This window comes from Balaenoptera ricei, chromosome 8 (assembly GCF_028023285.1).
Source record: "Balaenoptera ricei isolate mBalRic1 chromosome 8, mBalRic1.hap2, whole genome shotgun sequence".
In the NCBI taxonomy this organism is placed as follows: domain Eukaryota; kingdom Metazoa; phylum Chordata; class Mammalia; order Artiodactyla; family Balaenopteridae; genus Balaenoptera; species Balaenoptera ricei.
In genome coordinates this window covers 86,572,568-86,599,358 of record NC_082646.1, presented here as the reverse complement: position 1 = coordinate 86,599,358, position 26,791 = coordinate 86,572,568, and the positions used below count along the sequence as shown (strand labels likewise).

At 33.4% G+C, this 26,791-nt stretch overlaps 1 protein-coding gene across 1 annotated transcript in view; it reads right to left on the bottom strand.

The window, feature by feature from the left end:
- ELP4 (elongator acetyltransferase complex subunit 4) overlaps nt 1-26,791 on the bottom strand; it is a 234,737-nt gene that overhangs the window by 173,881 nt on the left and 34,065 nt on the right. The window contains exon 4 of the mRNA XM_059929629.1: nt 5,464-5,592. Within this exon, the coding sequence (XP_059785612.1) occupies nt 5,464-5,592 (129 nt within the window). The remainder of the gene's footprint in view (nt 1-5,463; nt 5,593-26,791) is intronic.

Below are 26,791 nucleotides of genomic sequence, written 5' to 3'. Positions count from 1 at the left end.
GAATGTAAATGGATTAAATGCTCCCACCAAAAGACACAGGCTGGCTGAATGGATACAAAAACAAGACCCATATATATGCTGTCTACAAGAGACCCACTTCAGACCTAGAGACACATACAGACTGAAAGTGAGGGGATAGAAAAAGATATTCCATGCAAATGGAAATCAAAAGAAAGCTGAAGTAGCAATTCTCATATCAGACAAAATAGACTTTAAAATAAAGACTATTACAAGAGACAAAGAAGGACACTATATAATGATCAAGGGATCGATCCAAGAGGAAGGTATAACAATTTTAAGTATTTATGCACCCAACATAGGAGCACCTCAATACATAAGGCAAATACTAACAGCCATAAAAGGGGAAATCGAAAGCAACACAATCATAGTAGGGGACTTTAACACCCCACTTTCACCAATGGACAGATCATCCAAAATGAAAATAAATAAGGAAACACAAGCTTTAAATGATACATTAAACAAGATGGACTTAATTGATATTTATAGGACATTCCACCCAAAAACAACAGAATACACATTTTTCTCAAGTGCTCATGGAACATTCTCCAGGATAGATCCTATCTTGGGTCACAAATCAAGCCTTGGTAAATTTAAGAAAATTGAAATCGTATCAAGTATCTTTTCCGACCACAACGCTATGAGACTAGATATCAATTACAGGAAAAGATCTGTAAAAAATACAAACACCTGGAGGCTACACAATACACTACTTAATAACGAAGTGATCACTGAAGAAATCAAAGGGGAAATCAAAAAATACCTAGAAACAAATGACAATGGAGATACGACGACCCAAAACCTATGGGACGCAGCAAAAGCAGTGCTAAGAGGGAAGTTTATAGCAATACAAGCCTACCTCAAGAAACAGGAAACATCTCGAATAAACAACCTAAACTTGCACCTAAAGCAATCAGAGGAAGAAGAACAAAAAAACCCCAAAGCCAGCAGAAAGAAAGAAATCATAAAGATCAGGTCAGAAATAAATGAAAAAGAAATGAAGGAAACAATAGCAAAAATCAATGAAACTATAAGCTGGTTCTTTGAGAAGATAAACAAAATTGATAAACCATTAGCCAGACTCATCAAGAGAAAAAGGGAGAAGATTCAAATCAATAGAATTAGAAATGAAAAAGGAGAAGTAACCACTGACACTGCAGAAATACAAAAGATGATGAGAGATTACTACAAGCAACTCTATGCCAATAAAATGGACAACCTGGAAGAAATGGACAGAGTCTTAGAAATACACAAACTGCCGAGACTGAACCAGGAAGAAATAGAAAATATGAACAGACCAATCACAAGTAATGAAATTGAAACTGTGATTAAAAACCTTCCAACAAACAAAAGCCCAGGACCAGATGGCTTCACAGGCGAATTCTATCAAACATTTAAAGAAGAGCTAACACCTATCCTTCTCAAACTCTTCCAAAATATTGCAAAGGGAGGAACACTCCCAAACTCATTCTACGAGGCCACCATCACCCTGATACCAAAACCAGACAAAGATGTCACAAAGAAAGAAAACTACAGGCCAATATCACTGATGAACATAGATGCAAAAATCCTCAACAAAATACTAGCAAACAGAATCCAACAGCACATTAAAAGGATCATACACCATGATCAAGTGGGGTTTATCCCAGGAATGCAAGGATTCTTCAACATACGCAAATCAATCAATGTGATACACCATATTAACAAACTGAAGGAGAAAAACCATATGATCATCTCAATAGATGCAGAGAAAGCTTTTGACAAAATTCAACACCCATTTATGATAAAAGCCCTGCAGAAAGTAGGCATAGAGGGAACCTTCCTCAACATAATAAAGGCCATATATGACAAACCCACAGCCAACATTGTCCTCAATGGTGAAAAACTGAAACCATTTCCACTAAGATCAGGAACAAGACAAGGTTGCCCACTCTCACCACTATTATTCAGCATAGTTTTGGAAGTGTTAGCCACAGCAATCAGAGAAGACAAAGAAATAAAAGGAATCCAAATCGGAAAAGAAGAAGTAAAGCTGTCACTATTTGCAGATGACATGATACTATACATAGAGAATCCTGAAGATGCTACCAGAAAACTCCTAGAGCTAATCAATGAATTTGGTAAAGTAGCAGGATACAAAATTAATGCACAGAAATCTCTTGCATTTCTATACACTAATGACAAAAAATCTGAAAGTGAAATTAAGAAAACACTCCCGTTTACCATTGCAACAAAAAGAATAAAATATCTAGGAATAAACCTACCTAAGGAGACAAAAGACCTGTAGGCAGAAAATTATAAGACACTGATGAAAGAAATTAAAGATGATACAAATAGATGGAGAGATATACCATGTTCCTGGATTGGAAGAATCAACATTGTGAAAATGACTCTACTACCCAAAGCAATCTACAGATTCAATGCAATCCCTAACAAACTACCAATGGCATTTTTCACAGAACTAGAACAAAAAATTTCACAATTTGTATGGAAACACAAAAGACCCCGAATAGCCAAAGCAATCTTGAGAACGAAAAATGGAGCTGGGGGAATCAGGCTCCCTGACTTCAGACTATATTACAAAGCTTCAGTAATCAAGACAGTTTGGTACTGGCACAAAAACAGAAATATAGATCAATGGAACAGGATAGAAAGCCCAGAGATAAACCCACACACATATGGTCACCTTATCTTTGATAAAGGAGGCAAGCATATACAGTGGAGAAAAGACAGCCTCTTCAATAAGTGGTGCTGGGAAAATTGGACAGGTACATGTAAAAGTATGAAATTAGAACACTCCCTGACACCTTGCACAAAAATAAACTCAAAATGGATTAAAGACCTAAGTGTAAGGGCAGACACTGTCAAACTCTTAGAGGAAAACATAGGCAGAACACTCTATGGCATACATCACAGCAAGATTCTTTTTGACCCAGCTCCCAGAGAAATGGAAATAAGAACACAAATAAACAAATGGGACCTAATGAAACTTAAAAGCTTTTGCACAGCAAAGGAAACCATAAACAAGACCAAAAGACAACCATCAGAATGGGAGAAAATATTTGCAAATGAAGCAACTGACAAAGGATTAATCTCCAAAACATACAAGCAACTCATGCAGCTCAATATCAAAAAAACAAACAACCCAATCCAAAAATGGGCAGAAGACCTAAATAGACATTTCTCCAAAGAAGATACACAGATGGCCTACAGACACATGAAAGAATGCTCAACATCATTAATCATTAGAGAAATGCAAATCAAAACTACAATGAGATATCATCTCACACCAGTCAGAATGGCCATCATCAAAAAATCTAGAAACAATAAATGCTGGAGAGGGTGTGGAGGAAAGGGAACACTCTTGCACTGTTGGTGGGAATGTAAATTGATACAGCCACTATGGAGAACAGTATGGAGGTTCCTTAAAAAACTACAAATAGAACTACCATACGACCCAGCAATCCCACTACTGGGCATATACCCTGAGAAAACCATAGGTCAAAAAGAGTCATGTACCAAAATGTTCATTGCAGCTCTATTTACAATAGCCAGGACATGGAAGCAACCTAAATGTCCATCGACAGACGAATGGATAAAGAAGATGTGGCACATATATACAATGGAATATTACTCAGCCATAAAAAGAAACGAAATGGAGTTATTTGTAGTGAGGTGGATGGAGTTAGAGTCTGTCATACAGAGTGAAGTAAGTCAGAAAGAGAAAAACAAATACAGTATGCTAACACATATATACGGAATCTAAGGAAAAAAAAAAAGGCCATGAAGAACCTAGTGGCAAGACGGGAATAAAGACACAGACCTACTAGAGAATGGACTTGAGGATATGGGGAGGGGGTGGGGTGAGATGTGACAGGGTAAGAGAGTGTTATGGACATATATACACTACCAAATGTAAAATAGATAACTAGTGGGAAGCAGCCGCATAGCACAGGGAGATCAGCTCGGTGCTTTGTGACCACCTAGAGGGGTGGGATGGGGAGGGTGGGAGGGAGGGAGATGCAAGAGGGAAGAGAAATGGGAACATATTGTATATGTATAACTGATTCACTTTGTTATAAAGCAGAAGCTAACACACCATTGTAAGGCAATTATACTTCAATAAAGATGTTTAAAAAAAAAAAAAAAGTGAAAAGATAACCTATGGAATGGGAAAAATTTTTGCAAACCATGTATCTGATAAGGGGTTAATATCCAAAATATATTTAAAAACTCATATAACTCAATAGTAAAAAAAACCACTAACCCAATTTAAAAATGGACAATGGACCTGAATAAACATTTTTCCAAAGACAATATTAAAAAGGTCAACAGGTACATGAAAATATGCTCAATAACACTAGTCATTAGGGAAATGCAAATTAAAACCACAATGTTAAGTTGTTAAAATAATCACCTCACACCTGTTAGAACAGCCATCATGGAAAAGATAAGAGACAACAAATGCTGGCATGGTGTGGAGAAAAGGGAACCCTTGTGCAATGTTGGTGGAATTGTAAATTGGTGCAGTGATTATGGAAAATAGTATGGAGGATCCTCAAAAAATTAAAAATAGAACTACTATATGATCTAGCAACTCCACTTTTGGGAATATATTCAAAGGAAATGAAAACACTAACTCAAAAAGGTATCTGCAACCCCATGTTCATAGCAGCTTTATTTACAAAGTGTCAATTGATGGATAAGTGAATAAAGAAGTTGTGAGATATATATATAATGGAATATTGTTTAGTCATAAAAAATGAGGAAATCTTGCCATTTGCAACAAGGATGGAACTTAGTGGCACTATACTAAGTGAAATAAGTCAGACAGAGAAAGACAAATAATGTATGATCTCACTTACATGTGTAATCTAAAAACAAAACAAAATAAAACAGAAACTAACTTACAGAAAAAAGAGATTAGACGTTGGGTACCAGAGGCAGAGGGTAGTGGGAGGGAGAACCGGAGGAAGGTGGTTAAAAGTTACAAACTTCCAGTTATAAGGTAAATAAGTACTAGAGATATAATGTACATGATGATGACTGTAGCTAAGACTGTTGAATAATATATAGGAAAGTTAAGAGAGTAAATCCTAGCATTCTCATCACAAGGAGAAATATTTTTTTTCTTCTTTCTTTTCTTTTCATTTTATCTACATGAGATGATGGATGTTAACTGAACCTACTCTAGCAGTCATTTCACAACATATGTAAATCAAACCACCACGCTGTATACCTTAAGCTTATACAGTGACATACGTCAATTATTTCAGAATAAAACTGGGAAAAAGTCATCTTGATAAGATACTTTACAAATGAAATAACTAATTATTTAAATAAACAAATATACATTGTATTAAAGAGTAACAAGTATACCACAAGAGATCCTGTAAAATGAAAACAAATATATTTGCAAATTTTAGAAATAGTTTATTGACTTGCCTCCATCTTGGGTAATAACTGGTAACGCCAAGCTATTTTCATCTTAATGTTAGATTCTGTTTTATGATTACATATGTCTTCATCACATTCTTTTTTACAATTATCATCAAGTAATGGTGCAGGAAGTTCCTAAGAAAACAGAATGACATATTACTGAGCATCTGTGGTAAAAAAAAAAAAAGTGATAATTTTCTTAAATCATAATATTAGCAATACTAGAACTTTCCAATGTATTAAAAATTGACACCTTCAAATTGATTCAAGCATAAAATCATGACAATATAGATATTTCTAAAGCAGAGAAAGAGGGTTTACATAATATTAAATGTGAAGCTTAATTTTTTACCAGTGAACTAGAATTTTAAAAAAATACATTTTTATACTAGCAAAAATCAAATGCTATTGCAAGAGGCTATGATCATTAGAAAAATTTATACACTTCAAGCAAAGTCTAGAATTAGCACTTACGTATTACATGTAATTACTGTTATGTTTGCCACAAGGTAAAAATAAAGCATGTGCGTAATCTGTTTACTGGTTTGTAATTCTAGAATTCAAAAAACTCATTCACCAAAATAATGGGTGAAGTAACAACTAAGAATAAAGACATTTATTTTGCCCATATCAAACATTAGTTTTGCACCTGCAAGCCTATGATCTTCTTTTAACAATGAAAATAGAATTTAAAATCTCTGATTAAATGAAGAGACATTGAATTCCAATTTTCCTTTTCTTTCTTGGAAGCTGACCTACTACTGAGTGACCTACTGAGTGGCTACAAGAAAACATATAGAAACATGGCTTTGTGACGAGGTACTATAGAAATAATCCAAAGAAAAAGGTACACATGTTTTTTGGAGAAGGAAAGCACAAGCAATAATTTTGTTTTTTATTAGCTAGAATCATAAAGATAATGTGGGGCATTTGGATTAGTAAACATAATCTTGTGCCACCTCATAAATTAGTCCAAGTTGCAACTTTTACTTTTCAGGATCAAATTTACTTATGCTTAGAATCATGTAAACTAATCACCCAGAAATACAGTAACCATCATATATCTTAGTCACCTCCTAAAAGATCTCAAAGTGGATTCACTCTATAATATATGCCACTATTAGAAACTAGTTGTATCATTAAAACTCTGAATACATCATTCCTAGCAAAGCATTAATCTCTTACAAAATATAAAGTAACATTTTTCCAATGGAAACAAATATTTGTGAGGCATATAGTTCAACCCAACACAGTAGTTATGAATTTGAATTCTGCATCCAGACTGTTTAGATTCAAATCTTGACTTTACACTAGAGTTGTGTCTGTGGTTACGCTGACCACTAATAGCACCTCTATATGCCTCCACTGATTAACAGAAAAATGTAGATAATAGTATTTACTTCATTGGTTTGTTGTAAGTAATAAATGAGTTAAAAATGTAAATGCAGAGAATGGTACCTGCCACATGTTAAGCATTCAATAAAAGTTCGATTATGAGAATTCAGTCAAATAATTGTCTTAACTATTACTCAGAGCTGCACATTTTTGTATTGCCAATATTAGGCAATATTTAGCATAAATATTTGTGTTAACTTTTTTTTCAATCTCAGGAACACTTACTAATAGTTATAACAAAGGTCACCCAAAACTGAACAACAAAAACATTAAAAAAATTTTTTGCAAAAGAGATGGAATGTATATTTTTAAAATGTATACCACACTTTCTTTCATTGATTAAACTATAACAATTTTGAATAGAAATGTTCTAACATTAAGGTGTATAGTATTAAAGAACTAGACCTAAAATATTAGAGACCTCATTAATATGGCTAACATGTATAAACAAAAAACAGGTAAGCATTTCCTTATATATCTTATTAAATATGCATCTACTCCTATGGCGGACATTTCACTATTTTAAAAACTGTTACAAGTAAGGTGAAAATTATAATGATTCTAATTTTAGTATTGATAAAACAGATGCTCATTTCCTAAAGCTAAGGATGAAAATGTTCAAAATATGTATAGAAAGTACACTCTCGTAACATCCATCCAAAGGTTATATGTATAAGGTTTATATAAGGTTATATATATAAAGGTTTTCATATATATAAATAATAAATATATATATACATGTATATAGATATGTATCTTTAATTGAAATAAAATTCACATAAAACAAAATTCATCATTTTAAGCATTTTAAAGTATACAGTTCAGTGATTTTTAGTATATTCAGTTATGCAAATATTACCACTTTCTACTTTCAGAACATTTTCATCACTCCCAAAAGAAACCGCATACTCACTAAGCAGTCACTCCCCATTCCCCCTTCTTCTAGTCCCTGGCAATCATTAATCTATTTTCTGTCCCTATGGTTTAGTCTATTCTGGACATTTCATATAAACAGAATTATATAACACATGGCCTTTTGTGTCTGGTTTCTTTCACTTAGCATGGTGTTTTCAAGGTTCATCTATGTTGTAGCATGTATGAATACTTCATTGTTTTATGACTGAATAATATTCCATTGTATGGATATGTCACATTTGTTTATCCATTCATCAACTGGTAGACATTTGGATTGTTCCCACTTTTTGGCTATTAAGACTAAAGTGGCTATGAATATTCATGCGTAAGTTTTTCTGTGAACATATATTTCCAGTTCTCTTGGGTATATACCTAGGAGAATTGCTGGGTCATAGGGGAGCTCTGTTCAACTTTTTGAGGAACTACAAAAATGTTTTCCACAGTGGCTGCACCATTTCATATTCCTACCAACGATGTTTGCAGGTTCCAATTTTTTCACATCCTCTCTAACACTTTTTCTTTCTTTTTTTTAAAATAGCTATCCTAGTGGGTGTGAAGTGGTATCTTATTGTGGTTTTGATTTGCATTTCACTAATGACTAATGATGTTGAGTATCTTTTCATGTGCTAGTCTTGGCCATTTGTATATCTTCCTTGGAAATATGTCTATATGTCCTTTGCCCATTTTTTAATTGGGTTGTTTATGTTGTTGAGTTGTGAGAGTTCTTTATTTATTCTGGGTATTAGACCCTTATCATGTACATGATTTGCAGATATTTTCTCACATTCTGTGGTTTGTCTTTTTTACTTTCTCAGCAGTGTCTTTTTTTTTTTTTTAACATTTTTATTGGAGTATAATTGCTTTACAATGGTGTGTTAGTTTCTGCTTTATAACAAAGTGAATCAGTTATACATACACATATATCCCCATATCTCTTCCCTTTTACATCTCCCTCCCTCCCACCCTCCCTATCCCACCCTTCTAGCTGGTCACAAAGCACCGAGCTGATCTCCCTGTGCTATGCAACTGCTTCCCACTAGCTATCTATTTTACATTTGGTAGTATATATATGTCCATATATACACTACCACTCTCTCACTTTGTCCCAGCTTACACTTCCCCCTCCCTGTGTCCTCAAGTCCATTCTCTAGTAGGTCTGCGTCTTTATTCCCATCTTGCCCCTAGGTTCTTCATGACTATTTATTTATTTATTTTTTAGATTCCATATATATGTGTTATCAGCAGTGTCTTCTGATGCAAAAACTTTAATTTTGATGACGCCCAATTTATTGTTTTTTTTTTCTTTTGTTGCTTGTACTTTTGGTGTCATATTTAAGAAACTGTTGCCTAATCCAAGATCAAAGAAAACAAAGGTCAAAGAAAACCTTTGTTTTCTTCTAAGAGTTTTAGATTTAGTTTAGCACTTCTAGACAGAAAAAATAGAAAATACAGCAGAGGAAAATATCAAAGAAAGAATCTAAGAGAAATTTCCAGAAGTGAAAAATATGACATTTTAGATTTAAAATCCTATGGAGTACTCAAACTGTGAATGAAAATAGACCTACATCAAAGCACATAATTCTGACATTTTAGAACAAGAGGGACAAACGAAAATATCTGAAAAGTTTCCAGGGGTTGGGTGGGGACAGGTCAGGAATATGAATGGCATCAAACTTTGCAAACGCAACATTGGACTTTACAGAGGCAAGTTATTTCTAGCCTAGTGTTCTACAGTCAACCAAACTAATGTAAAATTTTCAGACATACAAAATTAAAAAAAAAACAACTCTATCATCTCACACTTACCCTCTACTTCCATTCATTCTCAAAGGCAACTGCTAGGATGAAGAAGGGAAGCACCAGAATAACAGCTATGCAGACAGCCTAGACAGCAAGCAATCTATTTGAGAGAAGAAGATGGAGAAGTCTAGGGACATGATGCTTAAACACATTAGGGAGGAGTTTCAGGGCTTTAGTGGAAAGTTTGGAGATGAACTAATAATTGATACAGTTGAAAAAAATGAGGCAACGATTAACTTCAGAAAAAATAATTGGTGTACCAAAAAAGGGGATACAAATGTAATTATAGAATGCTAAATACTGTAACGAATAAATTGACACAACGTAAACACTGAATAACTGACTTGACCAGGGAAGACAACTTAAATATACTGAAAGGAGAAAGAGACATAAAGAGAATGTGTGGTATTAAATGAGAACTAAATCTTCATATTTTATCTATAAATAGACACAAAAACTTAAAAAAAAAAAGCAATACAGAACTAATAAGGCAAATAAGTGCCATAAGAAAGAGCTGATGGTGGTCTATGCACACCCCACCAACCCCAAAGTCATTTTTATATCAATATTAAAAGGAACACCTCCCACCAATGTTAGGCATTTCAAAAAAATTTATTTTGCAGTATTGAGTGAGTTATGGAGTCTCAAAGGACCAATTAGGTATACTATCTTTCTTCTAAGGAAAAACAGTTTAAATATTTCTTATTCCATGAAGTAGTGTTTTTGTATTAAAACCATCAGATTAGAAGAGTGATTGGTGCTTGAGACAAAGAAAGCTCTTTTGGGAATATCCATATATGATGATGACTATCCAATCCAAAAGACCCTCTCTGAAGTGAAGTTGCAACATTAAAGGAAAGAAATGAAACAGAGGATATAGCAGTCTACCCCACTCCCCCCATCTCTGCTCTTCCATTTTATTAACTACAAATGTTTCTTCCTTGCAAACTGAATGTACATATTGCATTCACTACAAAATTCAACACAACAAAAAGCATGTGACTTTGTATCATTGCTAGCGTTGCCAGCATTATTCCTAGAGTAGTGTTTTAGAAGTCTCAACTTTAAAAAAAAGTCTATATAAAAATTCTTCATATGTCTTTATTTAGATAAAAAAGCCTTCTCAAATTTCAGTGATTCCACTGTGAGATGCTTAAGGGTAGGGACTATGTCTTAGTCTCTTTTCATCATTAACACCTGCTATGGACTGAATGTTTATGTCTTTGCAAATTCTTATGTTGAAACTCTAACCCTTTAATATTATAGTATTTGGAGATAAAGCCTTTAGGGAATTAAGGTTAAATGAGGTAATAAGGATAGGGCCATGATCCAATAGGATTAGTGTCCTTATAAGAAGAGACACTAGAGATCAAGCACTCTCTCTCTCCCCACACACTCAAAAAGGAGCAGTCATGTGAGCACACAGTGAAAAGGTGGCCAGCTACAAGTCAGAAAAAGAGCTATCACTAGAAACTGAATCAGCATGCACCTTAATCTTGGACTTCCCACCCTCCAGAACTGTGAGAAAATAAATTTCTGTGGTTTAAGCCACCCAGTGTCTGATATTTTGTTATGGTAGCCCAAGGTGATGAAGATTTTGGTATTGAAAAGTGGTATGCTGCTGTATCAAATACGTAAAAATAGAAATGTGGCTTTGGAACTGGGTAACGGATAGAGGCTGATGAGTTTTGAGGTACATGCTACAATTATGGATGTTAAGTGTGATTCTGTTGAAGTTTCATAAGGAAATGAGGAACATATTATTCAAAACTGGGGAAAGGTGATCCTTGTTATGAAGTGGCAAAAAACTTGGCTGAACTGTGTTCTACTGTTTTGTGGAAGGTACAACTTGTGAGTGATGAAACTGAATATTTAGCTGAGGAGATTTCTAAACAAATTTCTAAAGAGCTTGGTTCCTCCTGAATGCTTATAGTAAAATACAAAAGGAAAGAGATAAATTAAAGAAACTGATAAGCAAAAAGGAACCAGAACTTGAAGATTTGAAAATTTTTCAACCTATCAATATTGCAAAAAATAAGAAAGCTTGTTCTTAAAGTACACTAAGGGTTTGGCTGAATAATCATTTGATAAAGAGATCATGGGTACAACTCTTAGGCTTAATCAGCTATCTCACAGAAGCCAGGAATAGAGATGGGATTATACCAGTAGAGAGGCCGCCAGTTTGAACTAAAGGGACTACAGAAGGCAAGATGGAATTAAGGAATTCTTTGACTTTACAGGACAAGATCACAGAGTTATTTGGTTTCAAACATGCACTATCCTTCAAGAAAAGGGACTTCCCTGGCAGTCCAGAGGTTAAGTCTTCGCCTCCCAATGCAGGTGGTGCAGGTTCGATCCCTGGTTGGGGAGCTAAGATCCCACATGCCTCGTGGCCAAAAAACCAAAACATAAAACAGAAGCAATACTGTAACAAATTCAATAAAGACTTTTAAAATGGTCCACATCAAAAAAACTTAAAAAAAAAAAAAAGAAAGAAAAGAGAATAAGGACCCAAAAACTGATTCAGAGATCATCAGGGCTGCCACTCCCACCACAGGCCTGAAGTGCACAGGCCTGAGGGATAGGGCTGCCCCCACCTCGGTTTAAAAGGGTGCCCCACCCAGCTGAAGGGGCATGATGTTTCTACCCCAGTGGGCCTATAGGGCAGAGGATTGAACCAAAGAGACTTATTCTTGGGCCTTAAGATCTAATGAAATTTGCTTTGTTAAATTTTAGACTTGCTTGGGATCCATCAACCATTCCTTCTTTCTGATTTCTCCCTTGGATTTGGAATGTTTCTCCTATGCCTGTCCCACCACTGTATTATGGAAGCACATAACTTGCCTGGTTTCACAGGTTCACTATTGGTTTTTGGGTTGGATGCAAAATGTATTTTGCATGCAAGAAGAACATGTATTTTAGGGGGGACACAAACATTCAGTCCATAACACAGTATCTGGCACACAATAAGCATTCAATAAATGTTTGAGGGTGAAATAAATGATCGCTAACAAATTTCTGTTTCCAATCATTCTGCAATTTCTGGGCCTAGATTTTTAACTGCCTTCTGAGTATTCTACCTGAATGTTCGACTGCATGTCAAACTCAAAGTACATAATAAGTCAGGTTATTGTCTTTCATTCTTCTTTTCTCCCTTTCTCTCAGCTCTGCCTCCTCCTTACTTTCTCTACAATTATTTCCTCAGTCATTGAAGACTAGTTAATCCCCTCTCCTGGCTCAGGGCAGCATGCATCCATAGACCTCTCAGTTAACCCTTAAATATCTAAGAAAGAAGATATGATTGTACTTTGAACCTTCTTTCATACTATTCTCTTACAAAGTGGACAATGTGTGCACGAGAATTGTTAAAATAAAATTCAAAAAATGGTCACACCGAATGTTAAAAAGAAAGCAGGCAACTGGAATTCTTATACACTGCTGGTGAGAATGCAAAATTGCACAGGTACTTTAGAGCAGAGTCTGGAAATTTCTCTAAAAAGTGAACACTTTCAATATGATCCAGCAATTATCTTCTTAGGTATTTGCTAAAGAGAAATAAAAACATGTCCATACAAAGACATGTACATGGATGTTCACACAACTTCATTTAATAGTCAAAAGTGGAAACCCAAATGTCCATCAACTGGTAAGTGGCTAAAAAAATCAGTTAAAGAAAGAAACTCTACTGATATATATAGGAATATGGTTAACCTAAAAAGCATTATGTTAAGTGAAAGAAGCCAGATACAAAATATTATATACTGCATTATTCCACATATGTAAAATTCTACAAGAAGCAAACTATAAAGATGGTAAACAGATTAGAGGTTACTAGGGGCCAAGAAATAGATTAGCATTAGATATCTCAGCAACACTGGATTTTAAAAGACAAGGAAAAAATGTCTTCAAAATACGAGGAAATCTGATATTAAACCTAGAGTTCTCCATCCAGGAAAACTGCCTATTAACCATAAATGCAAAATATTTTTTAAAAGGTATATAGTGTTTCAAAAGCTTACTTACCACAAACCTTTTCTGAAAAAATTATTTGAAGATATAATTCAGCAGTATAAAAAAGAAATAAAGAGGTAGAAAGTGTAAAAATAAAAAATGGTAACACTTTTTAATACAATGAAGACATATATATTGTTTATCAAGCATACATTTTTTTTAATGTATTTTATTTTATATAACTGTTAGATGGCTGTCATAAAAAAGATAAGAGATAACAAGTTTTGGCAAGGATGTGGAGAAAAGGGAACCCTTGTACACTGTTGGTGGAAATGTAAATTGGGGCAGCCACTATGGAAAACGGTATGGAAGTTCCTCAAAAAATTAAATATAGAACTACCATATGATCCAGCAATTTCACTTCTGGGTATATATCTGAAGGAAATGAAATCATTATGTCAAAGAGATATCTGTAGCCACATGTCACTGTAGCATTTTTTATAATAGTCAAGACATAGAAACAACTTAAGTATCCATCAACAGATGAATGAAGAAAATGTTTTAGATATATAATATTATTCAGCCATAAAAAAAAAATGAAAGGAAATCCTCCCATTTGTGACAACATGATGGACTTGAGGGCATCATGCTAACTGAAATAAGTCAGATGAAGAAAGATAAATGCTATATGAGCTCATTTATATGTGGGATCTAAAAAATCTGACCTCATAAAAACAGAGAATAGATTGGTGGTTGCCAGAAGCAGGGAAATGGGCAATGGTGGTCAAAAGGTACAAACTTCCAGTTATAAGACAAATAATTTCTGTACATGATAAAGGTACAGCATGGTGACTATAGTTAACAATACTGTATTGTATATTCGAAAGTTGCTGAGAGCGTAGATCTTAAAAGTTCTCATCACAAGAAAAAAATTGTAACTGTGAGGTGATGGATGTTAACTAAACTTACTGTGGTAGTTATTCCACAATATATACATATACCCAAACATTATGTTGTACACCTTAAAATAATACGTTATATGTCAATTACATCTCAATAAAACTGGTGGGAAAAAAGACTTGCTGCGAAGAGAATAAAAAGCAGAACAAGAAAGTTAAGGACTAAACATGAAGAAAAGGAAGGAACTAAAAATGTGACATGATACTGAGGAATGGAGGGAATGTAAGAAATGAAATCCATTTTCCTGTTCTCGTCAAGTGAAAATGAATGATTAGATATACCAAGAAATGACATTTTGGGGAAAAAAATATTCTGGTACTTCTGTCTTCTAATATTCAGAAATTTCTGTAAGAGTTTGTATTCAATATGTTGTTAAATTTGTAAGCCCTAAAATTTTTGAAGTATGTCATCACCTACCCTGCTCACGGTGAATCATTGACCCTATCAGAGATGACCACTGTATCTGTAATCTCTACCATTTGTTGCAATGCCTGTATCTAATCAAACAAAAAATTTAATTGATGTTTTGATAAAATGTCTATTTTGAGAGAATGCTAAGAATAAGCTCTTTAATAATCAACTATTACAGCCGTCAATCAGATCAGCATCCTCCCTCATACTTTCGAAAATCCCCCGTCTTGATTTCTAACCCAGTGTACCAATAGAACACATCAAATATGGTTGTTATATCCTTGTTTCCTAAGAGGAAGAATATACATCAGATTTTTTGTTCTTTTCTGCAATGCAGTGCTTACAGTTCCCATACATTTGGTAACAAGGATCATAAATAAATAAAAATAAAAAGCAGGCATCATAAGTTCCCCACAGAAGATAATATGGAAAGTATAAAGTGTCTCTCTTTTAGTCAAATACATCAAGTTAGAAAATTAACAAGAATAAAGAAATTGGCAATACCTTTGGACAAAAACAACTATTTATTCGACTTTTTAAAAAAGCTATATGAAACGAAATTATTACAAACTTTCAATACCAAAGTACACTCCAGTATTTAAGTTTTATTTTTTTCACCAGAAACACTTATCCTTATCCATAAGATGCTGTAGATATATTTCTTCCCTTTTCAACTCATGTCATTCTGTGCTTACTGCTTTATTATTTTGTGGTCTTTGTTTTGGCAGATGCACAAGCAAAATCTGATTCCAACAGTTTGACCCTTCTCACTTTTTATGTTCTCTAGGGCATAATAAAACCCAAGATACAATCCCTCAGCAGTTAATGAAGCTTAACCTCCCACCCTCTTAATTACCAATGCATTACACCAACTATGGGCATCATATTCTTCTCTAAGCTATTTTACAATTCAGCAGAAGTACTACTGAGCTATTATGTAGCAACATAATCCATGCAGCATGAGAAATCCTTCTTAAAAATAAAATCTTTTGATCCTTGCAGGTTTTGGTAACTGTATAATTAATACTACTTAAGCATTATGCATGTATTGGTAAGTATATTATACTGTATCAGTAAGTATATTACTTTGTTGATTTATGAGGGTTTTTGGAGGGAATACTTATTTTCTGAAAGTTGGAAAGAGAAACAAATCCAAAGATATTACTGATTATCATAATTTGAATACAAACATGGTCCAAATATTTAACCTGAATATTTATTTAGTAAAGGTATGTTCTCCACATTATCTTCATTTAACTATTCAAAAGTATGGGGGGAGGAGTGACTTTAATTGTTGAAAGCATTCAGAAATGTAGACTGCAGGGAGTAAGTTAGAAGGTCCTGGGGTGTAGTTGATGTTACATGTTTTTAAAACTCATAGATTTTAAGATTAGTAATGAGTGAATTATCTTGTTTTAAACCAAATGCAGTACAGATTAGGGGACATCTTAGTACAATTTCAGATATTTTTTCTTGAATATAAAGATAGAAAAATTACTGCTATTACAAGAAGGATGGTGAAAAACACTTTCACATCAGTATACAAAAATTATTTTAACTAAACTCCCAAGTTAAGCAACTGACAAAACTGATGCTTGTAATTTGGCAAGCAAATCACGTTTCTCCTTAAAATGTAAACCAGAAATGTGTTGAGAAGGCTGGACAAACCTCTCTTTCAATTTTCTTGACTAAGATAGAGGGAAGGAGCAGGATACATGAAGAAAAGGAAATGGAAGTCTGCACTAGAAGTATTCAGAAATGAAGAGAAAGAGTTGCATTAAGTTTAATAATAATAATAATATCTTCAACTAAATGCAAATATAATTTAATTATTTTAAAACATTACATTCTAAACCATCACATTTTTAAGAGCACCAGTCATAGAAGGATCTCAAAGCAATTTAGACATGTATTAACCTCTGAGTTCTACTGCAATCTAGTAGTGAGAATGGGAAAATGAGGTACAGGCAAATTTACATTCCTTATCTAGCAATATGCAATGCTAACACCATAAACAGCACTCCTAGTCTTGACCAAAGCAGCCACAGGTTTCAGTACTGTCTATTGATGGCATTGACTTAAAAGGAGTTTAAGCGGAAATGCACTGAGTGTCTTGGCATTCTGATATTAGCTTCTGTAATTATTTTCTCACATATATAAAAAAAAATCAAAACTGTCAAGCTGTTAAGAACAAGTCTCCATGAGGTCTATATTAATTTTATCAATTTTCCTCAATAGATCAACTTAGATACAGAATTTATGATTTTATAAATCAAAACCTAAGGGCTATATTACATATTCCTTCAAAACAGTCTCTTTACTTCAAACTGACTTCTTAAGACGAAAGCTTAAAATAAAAATACCATGTTTTTACTTATAGAGAGGCAAGAATGCACTGTTGGAATCTATTAATACTTTTATCCATAAAAATTGGAGTTTTCCTTTCTAGGTTTTTTTACAAAGTAAAGTTCTTATATTCAATGATGTCAATGTTTAATCTGGCTCTGACTGCACAACCGATAAAACTCATACTCAGAGAGATAATACAAGTTAAAGTGAAGAGAGCTACTAATTAGGTAACTACTATTGTTAAAAATGTGAACTTCTGTGTGTGTATATGTACTATGTATGTGTGTGTATACATACACACACGTATATGTGTATATATGTATATTTTTATATATATTATGTCCCTAGTTATAGAAAGAATAGTGAATGGCGAACAATGTCCTTATATTAGGACATATCTTGATTACAAAACATTTTGTGAATTGTTTTAAAAAGTAGACTAAACTTTCCACTTACTCACTGGTATTAACAGGTTTAGTTATTAGTGAGATTATATGTAATAACTCCTTTCAGTAAATGTTTGCTGTATAAGGGTGTATATTAACCTGTTTTAAGAAAATATGACATATGAAAATCTACATTAAGCAAACAAGTTATGCAATAATAAGTTATAAAAGGATTCTTATGTTGGCAAAGAATTCCTACAAAATGCCTTTAAGTATTAAGTCTCTTAATTGAATATAAACTAAACTAATTTCTAAAAACCGATGTAACCAAAACATTTCTAAATATAATTATTTTAGAAGTTAAGAAAGTGACAATAATCTTATAATTATTTACTAAATCTTTACATTGTTGGAAAAGAAGTATTCTAAAGTTTCATGGATATCTATTGTCAAAGAAATCTCAATTAGGAATGAAATCAGGCATTACCTTCATTTAAGTGGTCCTGATCAGTTAAATTCCTAACTCAGGAGCACACAACAAGTGACCGGTTTTATTTGTTTGAGGTCATTTTTTTTTTTTTTCCAGAATAAACCCAGCTTATGGAAAGTGTCACAAACAAAAATCCTTAGGATATTGTGGGGTACTAAATGAAACTGGATATCACTTTATTTTTATTAAATTTGAAAACTATTTTCTGTAGTATATTTGGTGTTAGTAGAGTAGAACTCATTCTCTTTTTGCTCATTGACTACTGAGAAGTAGAGGTAACTGGGTAAAAGCATAAAATAGGTTTTCTTTAATTCTAAGCACCCTGTATGTTACAGTCTGTTTTAAGAGATGCAAGGTAAGAAGCTTCACTTCATAGTTTCAGATCTGTTTTCTACTTCCAATTTAAGTCTTCATTTTAATACTCTCTACCATGTTTCTGAAATCTAGCACAGACTTTCAGACTCACATGTATGCACACACAAACTGTAGTGAGAATATTTTACAAAAACAATAAGCACGTTTCAAATGCCTCTGATTTCGTTAATATACCATAATGTGAAAAGATGGATGTGAGGAACTAAGGCCCTTTTCTGCAACTGCCTGTCAGTTTCTGGTGAACAAAACTTAAATTAGAAAAGAAACACTGAAAGAATCATCCCAACACTAGCTGGAGAAATAGCCCTATATTTTGGGGGTTTTCAACAGTAGAGTTATCCTTTCGTACATAATAAATCTTCACAGACTGTCTATTTAATTTATGATCCTTGATAGCATACAGCCTTTCTCCTTCCAAGGTATCCTTTAATGTTTCATTAAATGGGACAACATGTTAATTTGGGAGGCTGATTTTCTTTTAGTTTGAATGGCTCTGGTTTTCAAATTTTGAAGTCATTTATCCACCCCCAAAAGGATTGAATACTTTCTCTTCTGAATACTTTTTCAGAAAAAGTATTCAAAAGAAAAATGAACCCTATTTCTAATATTCCCAATGCTGACTTTATATGGCTTCTTTTCCAAGAATGATAAAACTAATAATAGTTCTAAGATTTAAATATTTCTTTTGCCTATAGCAAAACCATCAAGTATTCACAACCATTCATTTTTTTATGGGTTCAAAATAAAATTTTTAAAGTAAATGTGAGGGCTGGAATAGGTGTCTTAAGATTTAGAAAGCAAAACCCCAGATATTTCATTTTTAATTTGGAACTCCGGAATAAGGTAGGCAGGATATCATCCCTATCTTAATATGAAAGGCTAAGGGACTTGTGCAAGGTCCTGTAGCTAGTTAAGCAGCAACACAGAAATTAAAATCTAAGCTCAGATTTGAAGTATATTTCATCTTCTTAAGGATAAATATCCTATTACACAGTGTGGCATTTTGCTATATAACTTAGGCCACTTTACTGCATGCAAAATTCCTTTTTTTTGTTGACTGATGCACAAACATCAATGCCAAATGTGTGTTTATTTTAGTGTTAGATCAAAAATTTCTCATTAGGTAGTGACAGAGAGGTGGGTTTATTTTCCTTTATATTTTTATCTTATCTTTCATTTCCTCGTTGGAAAATAAGGCACATACCATCTTTTAAAAGCTGGCTACAAATGTAGGTCACTGGAAACAGTACTGAGCTTTTGCATGTTTTTTCTTAGTCTTTTTAATTTGCCAAAGAAACTCTAACTGTGGCTGCCAGGGGAGAACTCAGAATTTTAAATAAGCTCTCACAAGTAGCTAGGGAGGGAAAAAAAGAGGGGAACCCTAGGGTCAAACAGCAAATTTCTGGCTCAACTAGCACTGAAAAGCTTATAGATGGCCTGATAATTTTCTGAACAAATAAAATGTTGACAAAGAAGTGAAGGGAACATATTCTGATTATAGCTCTGCCTTCAAAGACCTTTTAATATTTGTATTTATATTATGGACAAAAGATACACAGTGATAAAATAGTTTTGATAGGATGTACATTAAATATTATATAGGCTAGAAAAAGTAAAAATGTGTGGGAAAATGTGTAATGTATAAGGTGTTGAGTATGCATAAAGCTTGCAAAGTAGAACATAGAAGGGCCAGAAAATAATTTTTAATTATTTATAGCGTGTTGTATTACTTTTGTTCTGAATCATAAAACTACAACTTTGGAGATGAACATAATTTTTAAAATGTTCAATGATATATTTGGCCAACCAAGCGATGTTTCTTTAACTTCATTTTTATAGCTGTTTCAATTTTTGTCACTGAAAAAAAAAACATGGGTTGGATCTGAGACATTTTTGTATTCTATGTACTCAGAAAGAACAGACTGTACTACAGTGTACTAAGAGCAAACTGACCACTCACTAGATTTCTAATTCTTTTTTTTTTTTTTAAAGTTACTTGCCTTTTATTTATTTATTTATTTATTTATTTATTTATTTATTTATTTATTTATTTATGGCTGTGTTGGGTCTTCGTTTCTGTGCGAGGGCTTTCTCTAGTTGTGGCAAGCGGGGGCCACTCTTCATCGCGGTGCGCGGGCCTCTCACTATCGCGGCCTCTCCTGTTGTGGGGCACAGGCTCCAGACGCGCAGGCTCAGTAGTTGTGGCTCACGGGCCCAGTTGCTCCGTGGCATGTGGGATCTTCCCAGACCAGGGCTTGAACCCGTGTCCCCTGCATTGGCAGGCAGATTCTCAACCACTGCGCCACCAGGGAAGCCCCTAGATTTCTAATTCTTGTTCCATGATCAGTAAATAATAGATGGATGGCAAACAGACTTAATCTTGACACCAAACTGACAGAAGGAAAAGAAACCTTTTTAACAGTAACTCAAACTTTACATTGTTAGCAAGTAATACTGCTTTATCTAACTCTAAATCAATATCTCTGATCTCAATTAAAACCAAGGAATCAAATAAAGGAAAAGATACAAGGTACAGTGAATAAGATCTTAACAAATGAGTTCAATATTTGGGTAAGAGGCTGATACTTTGGGATTTAAAATAATGCTTTCAAATTATTAAGATAAATGTAAATTGATACAGCCACTATGGAGAACAATATGGAGGTTCCTTAAAAAACTAAAAATAGAATTACCATATGACCCAGCAATCCCACTACTGGGCATATACCCAGAGAAAACCGTAATTCAAAGACACATGCACCCGAATGTTCATTGCAGCACTATTTACAATAGCCAGGTCATGGAAGCAACCTAAATGCCCATCAACAGACGAATGGATAAAGAAGTTGTGGTACATATGTACAATGGAATATTACCCAGCCATAAAAAGGAACGAAATTGAGTCATTTGTTGAGACGTGGATGGATCTAGAGACTGTCATACAGAGTGAAGTAAGTCAGAAAGAGAAAAACAAATATCGTATATTAATGCATGTATGTGGAACCTAGAAAAATGGTACAGATGAGCCAGTTTGCAGGGCAGAAGTTGAGACACAGATGTAGAGAATGGACGTATGGACCCCAAGGGGGGAAAACTGTGGTGGGGTGGGGATGGTGGTGTGCTGAATTGGGCGATTGGGATTGACATGTATACACTGATGTGTATAAAATTGATGCCTAATAAGAACCTGCAGTATAAAAAAACAAACAAAACAACTAATACTAAACTTTCATTGGGTTATTTGTATGGAAATATGTTAATATAAATGTTTCAGACATTACATGAAATTTCTAAAAATCTTATATTTGTATTTGTATGGAAATATGTATGGAAATATGTTAATATAAATGTTTCAGACATTACATGAAATTTCTAAAAATCTTATATGTTCTGGTATAATGTTATAAGTAATAATCCTAGTTATTACTTTAAAATGTATATCTCAGAAATAACTAATTTTCTTGTCAACTGCATTATTATGAACTTTCATCAAATCTTTAACCGTGGTCATTTTTAAGTCTTTTGCCATTTACAGACAGTTCTGGGTGTACTCTGATGATTTTGCAAATATGTTCCTATAAAAGGGTTTCATCTTCAAGAAATTCATGGAAAAGACACTGACAAGTACAGGTTTCTGGTAACTGACTGTACTGCTGAACTGAATGAATAAGCATTTTCAGAACTCTAATGAAAAACTGATGAACTCATAAAAGTGCTAACAAAAGATCAAGATGAAAAAAAAAAATTAATTACATGGGACTGAGTGAACTGATGAGGATGAGTATAATTTTTGTGACTTTCTGTCTGAATTAAAAAAAAAAATCCCACAAGCACTCAGAGGCAAAGAATATACAAATCAATTTTCACTGCAAAGTAAAGGAGCTGTTGCAGTGGAGGATAAAAAAAAATAAAAAAAAAAAATTATTAAGATACACTTTTAACTTTTACTTATGGATTTAAAGTCCGTGAAAAAGAATTCTGAAGATGTTAGACTAAATATTCATACTTCATTACTTTGTTACTGAGTATCTTATTACTATATTAATTCATCAAATATCATATGGTTTATTTTCAATGAATTGAAACTCATTCCATGACATAGATTATTGTAAAGTAATTCATTTTCAATATGAAAGATTTTCTCAATAGTAAATATGGGAAATTTCACCGTAATTGATTTTAAATTTGAACTATTTATTTACCAATATGTTTGATGTTAAAAAATATTATATGCTGTAAGCCTTTAATAAACATCAAGGTAGTTGGGACACCCCTGCTGGTAACCAGGTACCTATCCTGGGTACACACTAAAAAATACAACTTTGAAGCTCCTTAAAAGCATTCTAACTTCCCACTTTGTTCTAACTGTGGCTGATGTTAGACAGTGCATAGTGTATATAACAGATAAGTCAAAAAGTTAATGCAACAAGTCAAGAATTAACCCTTTGCTCTAGATATTAGATATCTCTTCCTGAATGAATATTACCTACCTGGCATGTCATCACTGAAAAATATTCAAATTAAGTTTTTGAAACTGACTTTAGCATATTATGAAACAGCATTTAAATTTACTTCTGAAATTTTACTTTCTTTAATTCTATATGTATTAACACATACCATCATATTGTTAAAAATTATGAAAAGGATATAAATAATAGAGAAATCTTAGCATTTTCAAGTTCTTAAGAAATGTTTGGGTGTGCATGTGTGTATATAATTTTTTATTTCATAAAAAAATCAGCTGATCTACTGATAAATGTTTAAATATTTTAACATAAAAATGTAATTTTGCTATATTAGAAAACATTCCATAGAAAGTTTTCATAGAGAATACCCATCACTATATTTGAGATGATCAAGAAAATTCTTTTAGATAAAAAAGTTAACTGAAAAATACTTACCATATGTTTTTTTAAAAGCTTTAACAACATCATGTATATTGTTCTATAGGATTTTCTAAGGGGTGTAACTTTTCAGCGTTACATCTTAATGCTGACTTCCTGAAGCTCTGACTACAATAGGCATGAATGTTTTCAAAGGATGATGGATAAATTGCTGGGTGGTTATATAATATATTTTAGGCAGCTGATGGGCTTTTTATCCTTTACTTGTCTTTTAGTTATACACAGTTTTAAGATAATTATGGTCTATAAGATTGTCTTTTCCCTTTTCTTGTACCAGCAATATTTGCCTTGGTTATAGGTTCCAGAAATCTCCAATCATACATCATAAAATTAAAACTAAGCAATTACAGCATTTTCTCCCTACATTGTATCTCTAAACACTGTTAATGCCTTGGGTTTTGGTCACTCATTTTTGGGCTGTTTGATACAAATAAGTTTTCAGTATAACTCTGAGCTGGGCACACTGAAATCGCAACTGAACATTATGTAGAAAATACATAATATCTATACCTACTCTTATAGGTGCAGAAATTCTACTTCTCTATATTAGTATTCAACATCTCACTTTAAACTTCAAAAGTATTTTGTTCATTTTTCTCAGAGATGTTAAAAACTTTGTCTATGTACTGGTATTATGAAGAATATACATAACTGAAATTTTTATCAGCCATAATTTTCTCATCCAGTCTGTTTTAAATGTGTGAACACTAAACATTAAACATATTGTATATATTAAAAACAATCCTTTTTGTACTTCCTTATAGAAAAATGAGAATGGCATATTATTCTTTTAAGTCAAATATTGTTTTACTGTTACATATTAAACATGTAAGGAATATAAGATGATAAGATTAAGAATTTAAGAAACATTGCTTTCTTAACTGGCTGAATCCTTCTACATTCTCATTAGCCAGTAGCCTTGCATGGGATTCAAGCAATTCTCCAGTCACTTTGATCAACCTCAGGAAATTTTGCATCTTTGGCAAATTTTGAAATTGTTTGCATTATACTCAAGAATATTTAACATATGGCTAACAGGAACAGATCAACCCACAAATCTAATGATGAAGGGTGAAAAAATACACTAGTGTTACATGTGAGGGATGTGGGCAGAGGGGCAAAATTTTTAGGAGGGCAGCCCAAAATTTATAGGAGGGCTATTTTTATGTTTTGGCAAATTTGGTTTTCCAGTGCAACCTTGTAACGTCAGGGACTTAGATCCTGAGAATGTGCAAAACAAAGATCCTTGTATATGATCCAGGGACATTAACTATAATATGTAAAGAGCTCATACAGAGCAATGAGAAAAAAAATGGACAGAGACAAAAACCTACTATGAAAAACAAGAAAAATGCAGAAGGCTAACAACCATAGGGGAAAATATTTTGCTTTGCTGTAAACAAAGAAATGTACAACAAAGCAGTATTTCCCCATCAAATGAACGTTTTTAAAATTATTTTTTAAAAAAAGAAAAGACACATTACTGATGAGTGAAGACTCTATTAACTCAAAAACTAGATATATCTTCAGAGTAGAGGTGCATGAAATACAAGAACATAATCAAAATTGAAATAGTTTAAAAATGAATCACTAAATAAGTTTTTTAATGTAGGGAAATGTTATGTGTGCATGTTATTTAGCATATACAGCCTTTAACAATTTCATTACTCATCTATACAAGTGATTTTAGTTAAAAGTAAATAATGGCATTAAAATCAAAGAAGATAAATTTTTCCTGAGGATCACACTCAAATTTATAATTAATTTAATATTTAACTTCACTGAGTACGTTATTGATAAATATTCAATTGTCATGTAAAACAAACTTGCTATTCAAATAAAAACAACTTGTTCTAGGCTACTCATTATAAATAGAAGAATGAGATAACTTTGAAAATGCAGCATCAAATCTGCAATGTTGGGCTTCCCTGGTGGCGCAGTGGTTGGGAGTCTGCCTGCCAATGCAGGGGACACGGGTTCGAGCCCTGGTCTGGGAGGATCCCACATGCCACGGAGCAGCTGGGCCCGTGAGCCACAATTGCTGAGCCTGCGCGTCTGGAGCCTGTGCTCCGCAACAGGAGAGGCCGCGATGGTGGGAGGCCCGCACACCGCGATGAAGAGTGGTCCCCACTTGCCGCAACTAGAGAAAGCCCTCGCACGGAAACGAAGACTCAACACAGTCATAAATAAATAAATAAATAAATAAAAGAACATGAATTTCTTAAAAAAAAAAAAAAATCTGCAATGTTATATTAAGTAAATCTAATGCTTAAGACGATTAGGTTTTTGTGGAGTGATTATAATGTCTTTGATAATACATTCTAAGTGCACAAGAAAAAGTAAAATAGATCTGATGACACTAGAATACATTCTTCAGTTAAAAACACCTATGCTAGGCTAGAGCAAGAGAAACTTTTAAGACATTAAAAATAAATGGTCATATCATTTTAACATTTATTTCCCTTGAAATATAAGATGAATTTAAGTTCCAGGAGATTAATTAGCATGTTGTTATAAACTGCATCTCAGTAATAGTGAAAATTCAAATATGGGAAAGCCAAGTAAAATATCTGTCAACACTGAAACCAACAGTACTTCTTATAAAGAAAAAAATCCAGAGATATATCAATCAATGAGAATTTATTTCAAATAATCATCTTTAAAATATTATTTAACATAACAGGAAATTATCACTAATGGTTTCTTTTCTTCTAATAAGACAGTCTGCATTTACATGGAATGTGACATTACAGAGGAATAATTTTCATAAAAGAAATTTTAAGTCCAATATGCTGATTTAATTATTTTGCCTGAGATAACCTTCATTTAGATATTTTAAAGAGCAGCAGTAACTTAAAAGTTATTCCTACATTTTTGAAATCTAAACGTAATATACTTTTTTTCATATTGATGTGAAATAAATGATAATTAGCATTATACTAACTAGAATAGATTAGTGTATATTGGGGATGACTAAATACAGGTTCACTGGGCTACATCAATATTTGAATTTAATCATATTGGGCATATGGTAGTCTAAACTTAGAAAAGCTGACCTGGATCAGGTAAGATGACTTGTTTCCACCCCTTTTAACTGTCAAAAACTGGGAGTCTTTAAACCTGGGTTAAATGAAGACTTTGAAAGAGGTACATGATCATGAGAGTTTTAAGGAAATCAATTCTTTGATCTTCAACTTTAACAAATACTCTAGTGAAAAATGACCTCTTAGAGAATGTGCCAGTGATAGAAGTGCAAGTTCCCCTTTTCCAATCCCCTTCCAAATCAACCTTTCTCACTTTACGAGTGAAAGGTTTACTTCTCATTGTCCCAGGAGTAAACATCTCTGCAGTACCAAACAAAAAGACAACTTAAAATATCTATTTGGTATAGAAAATAT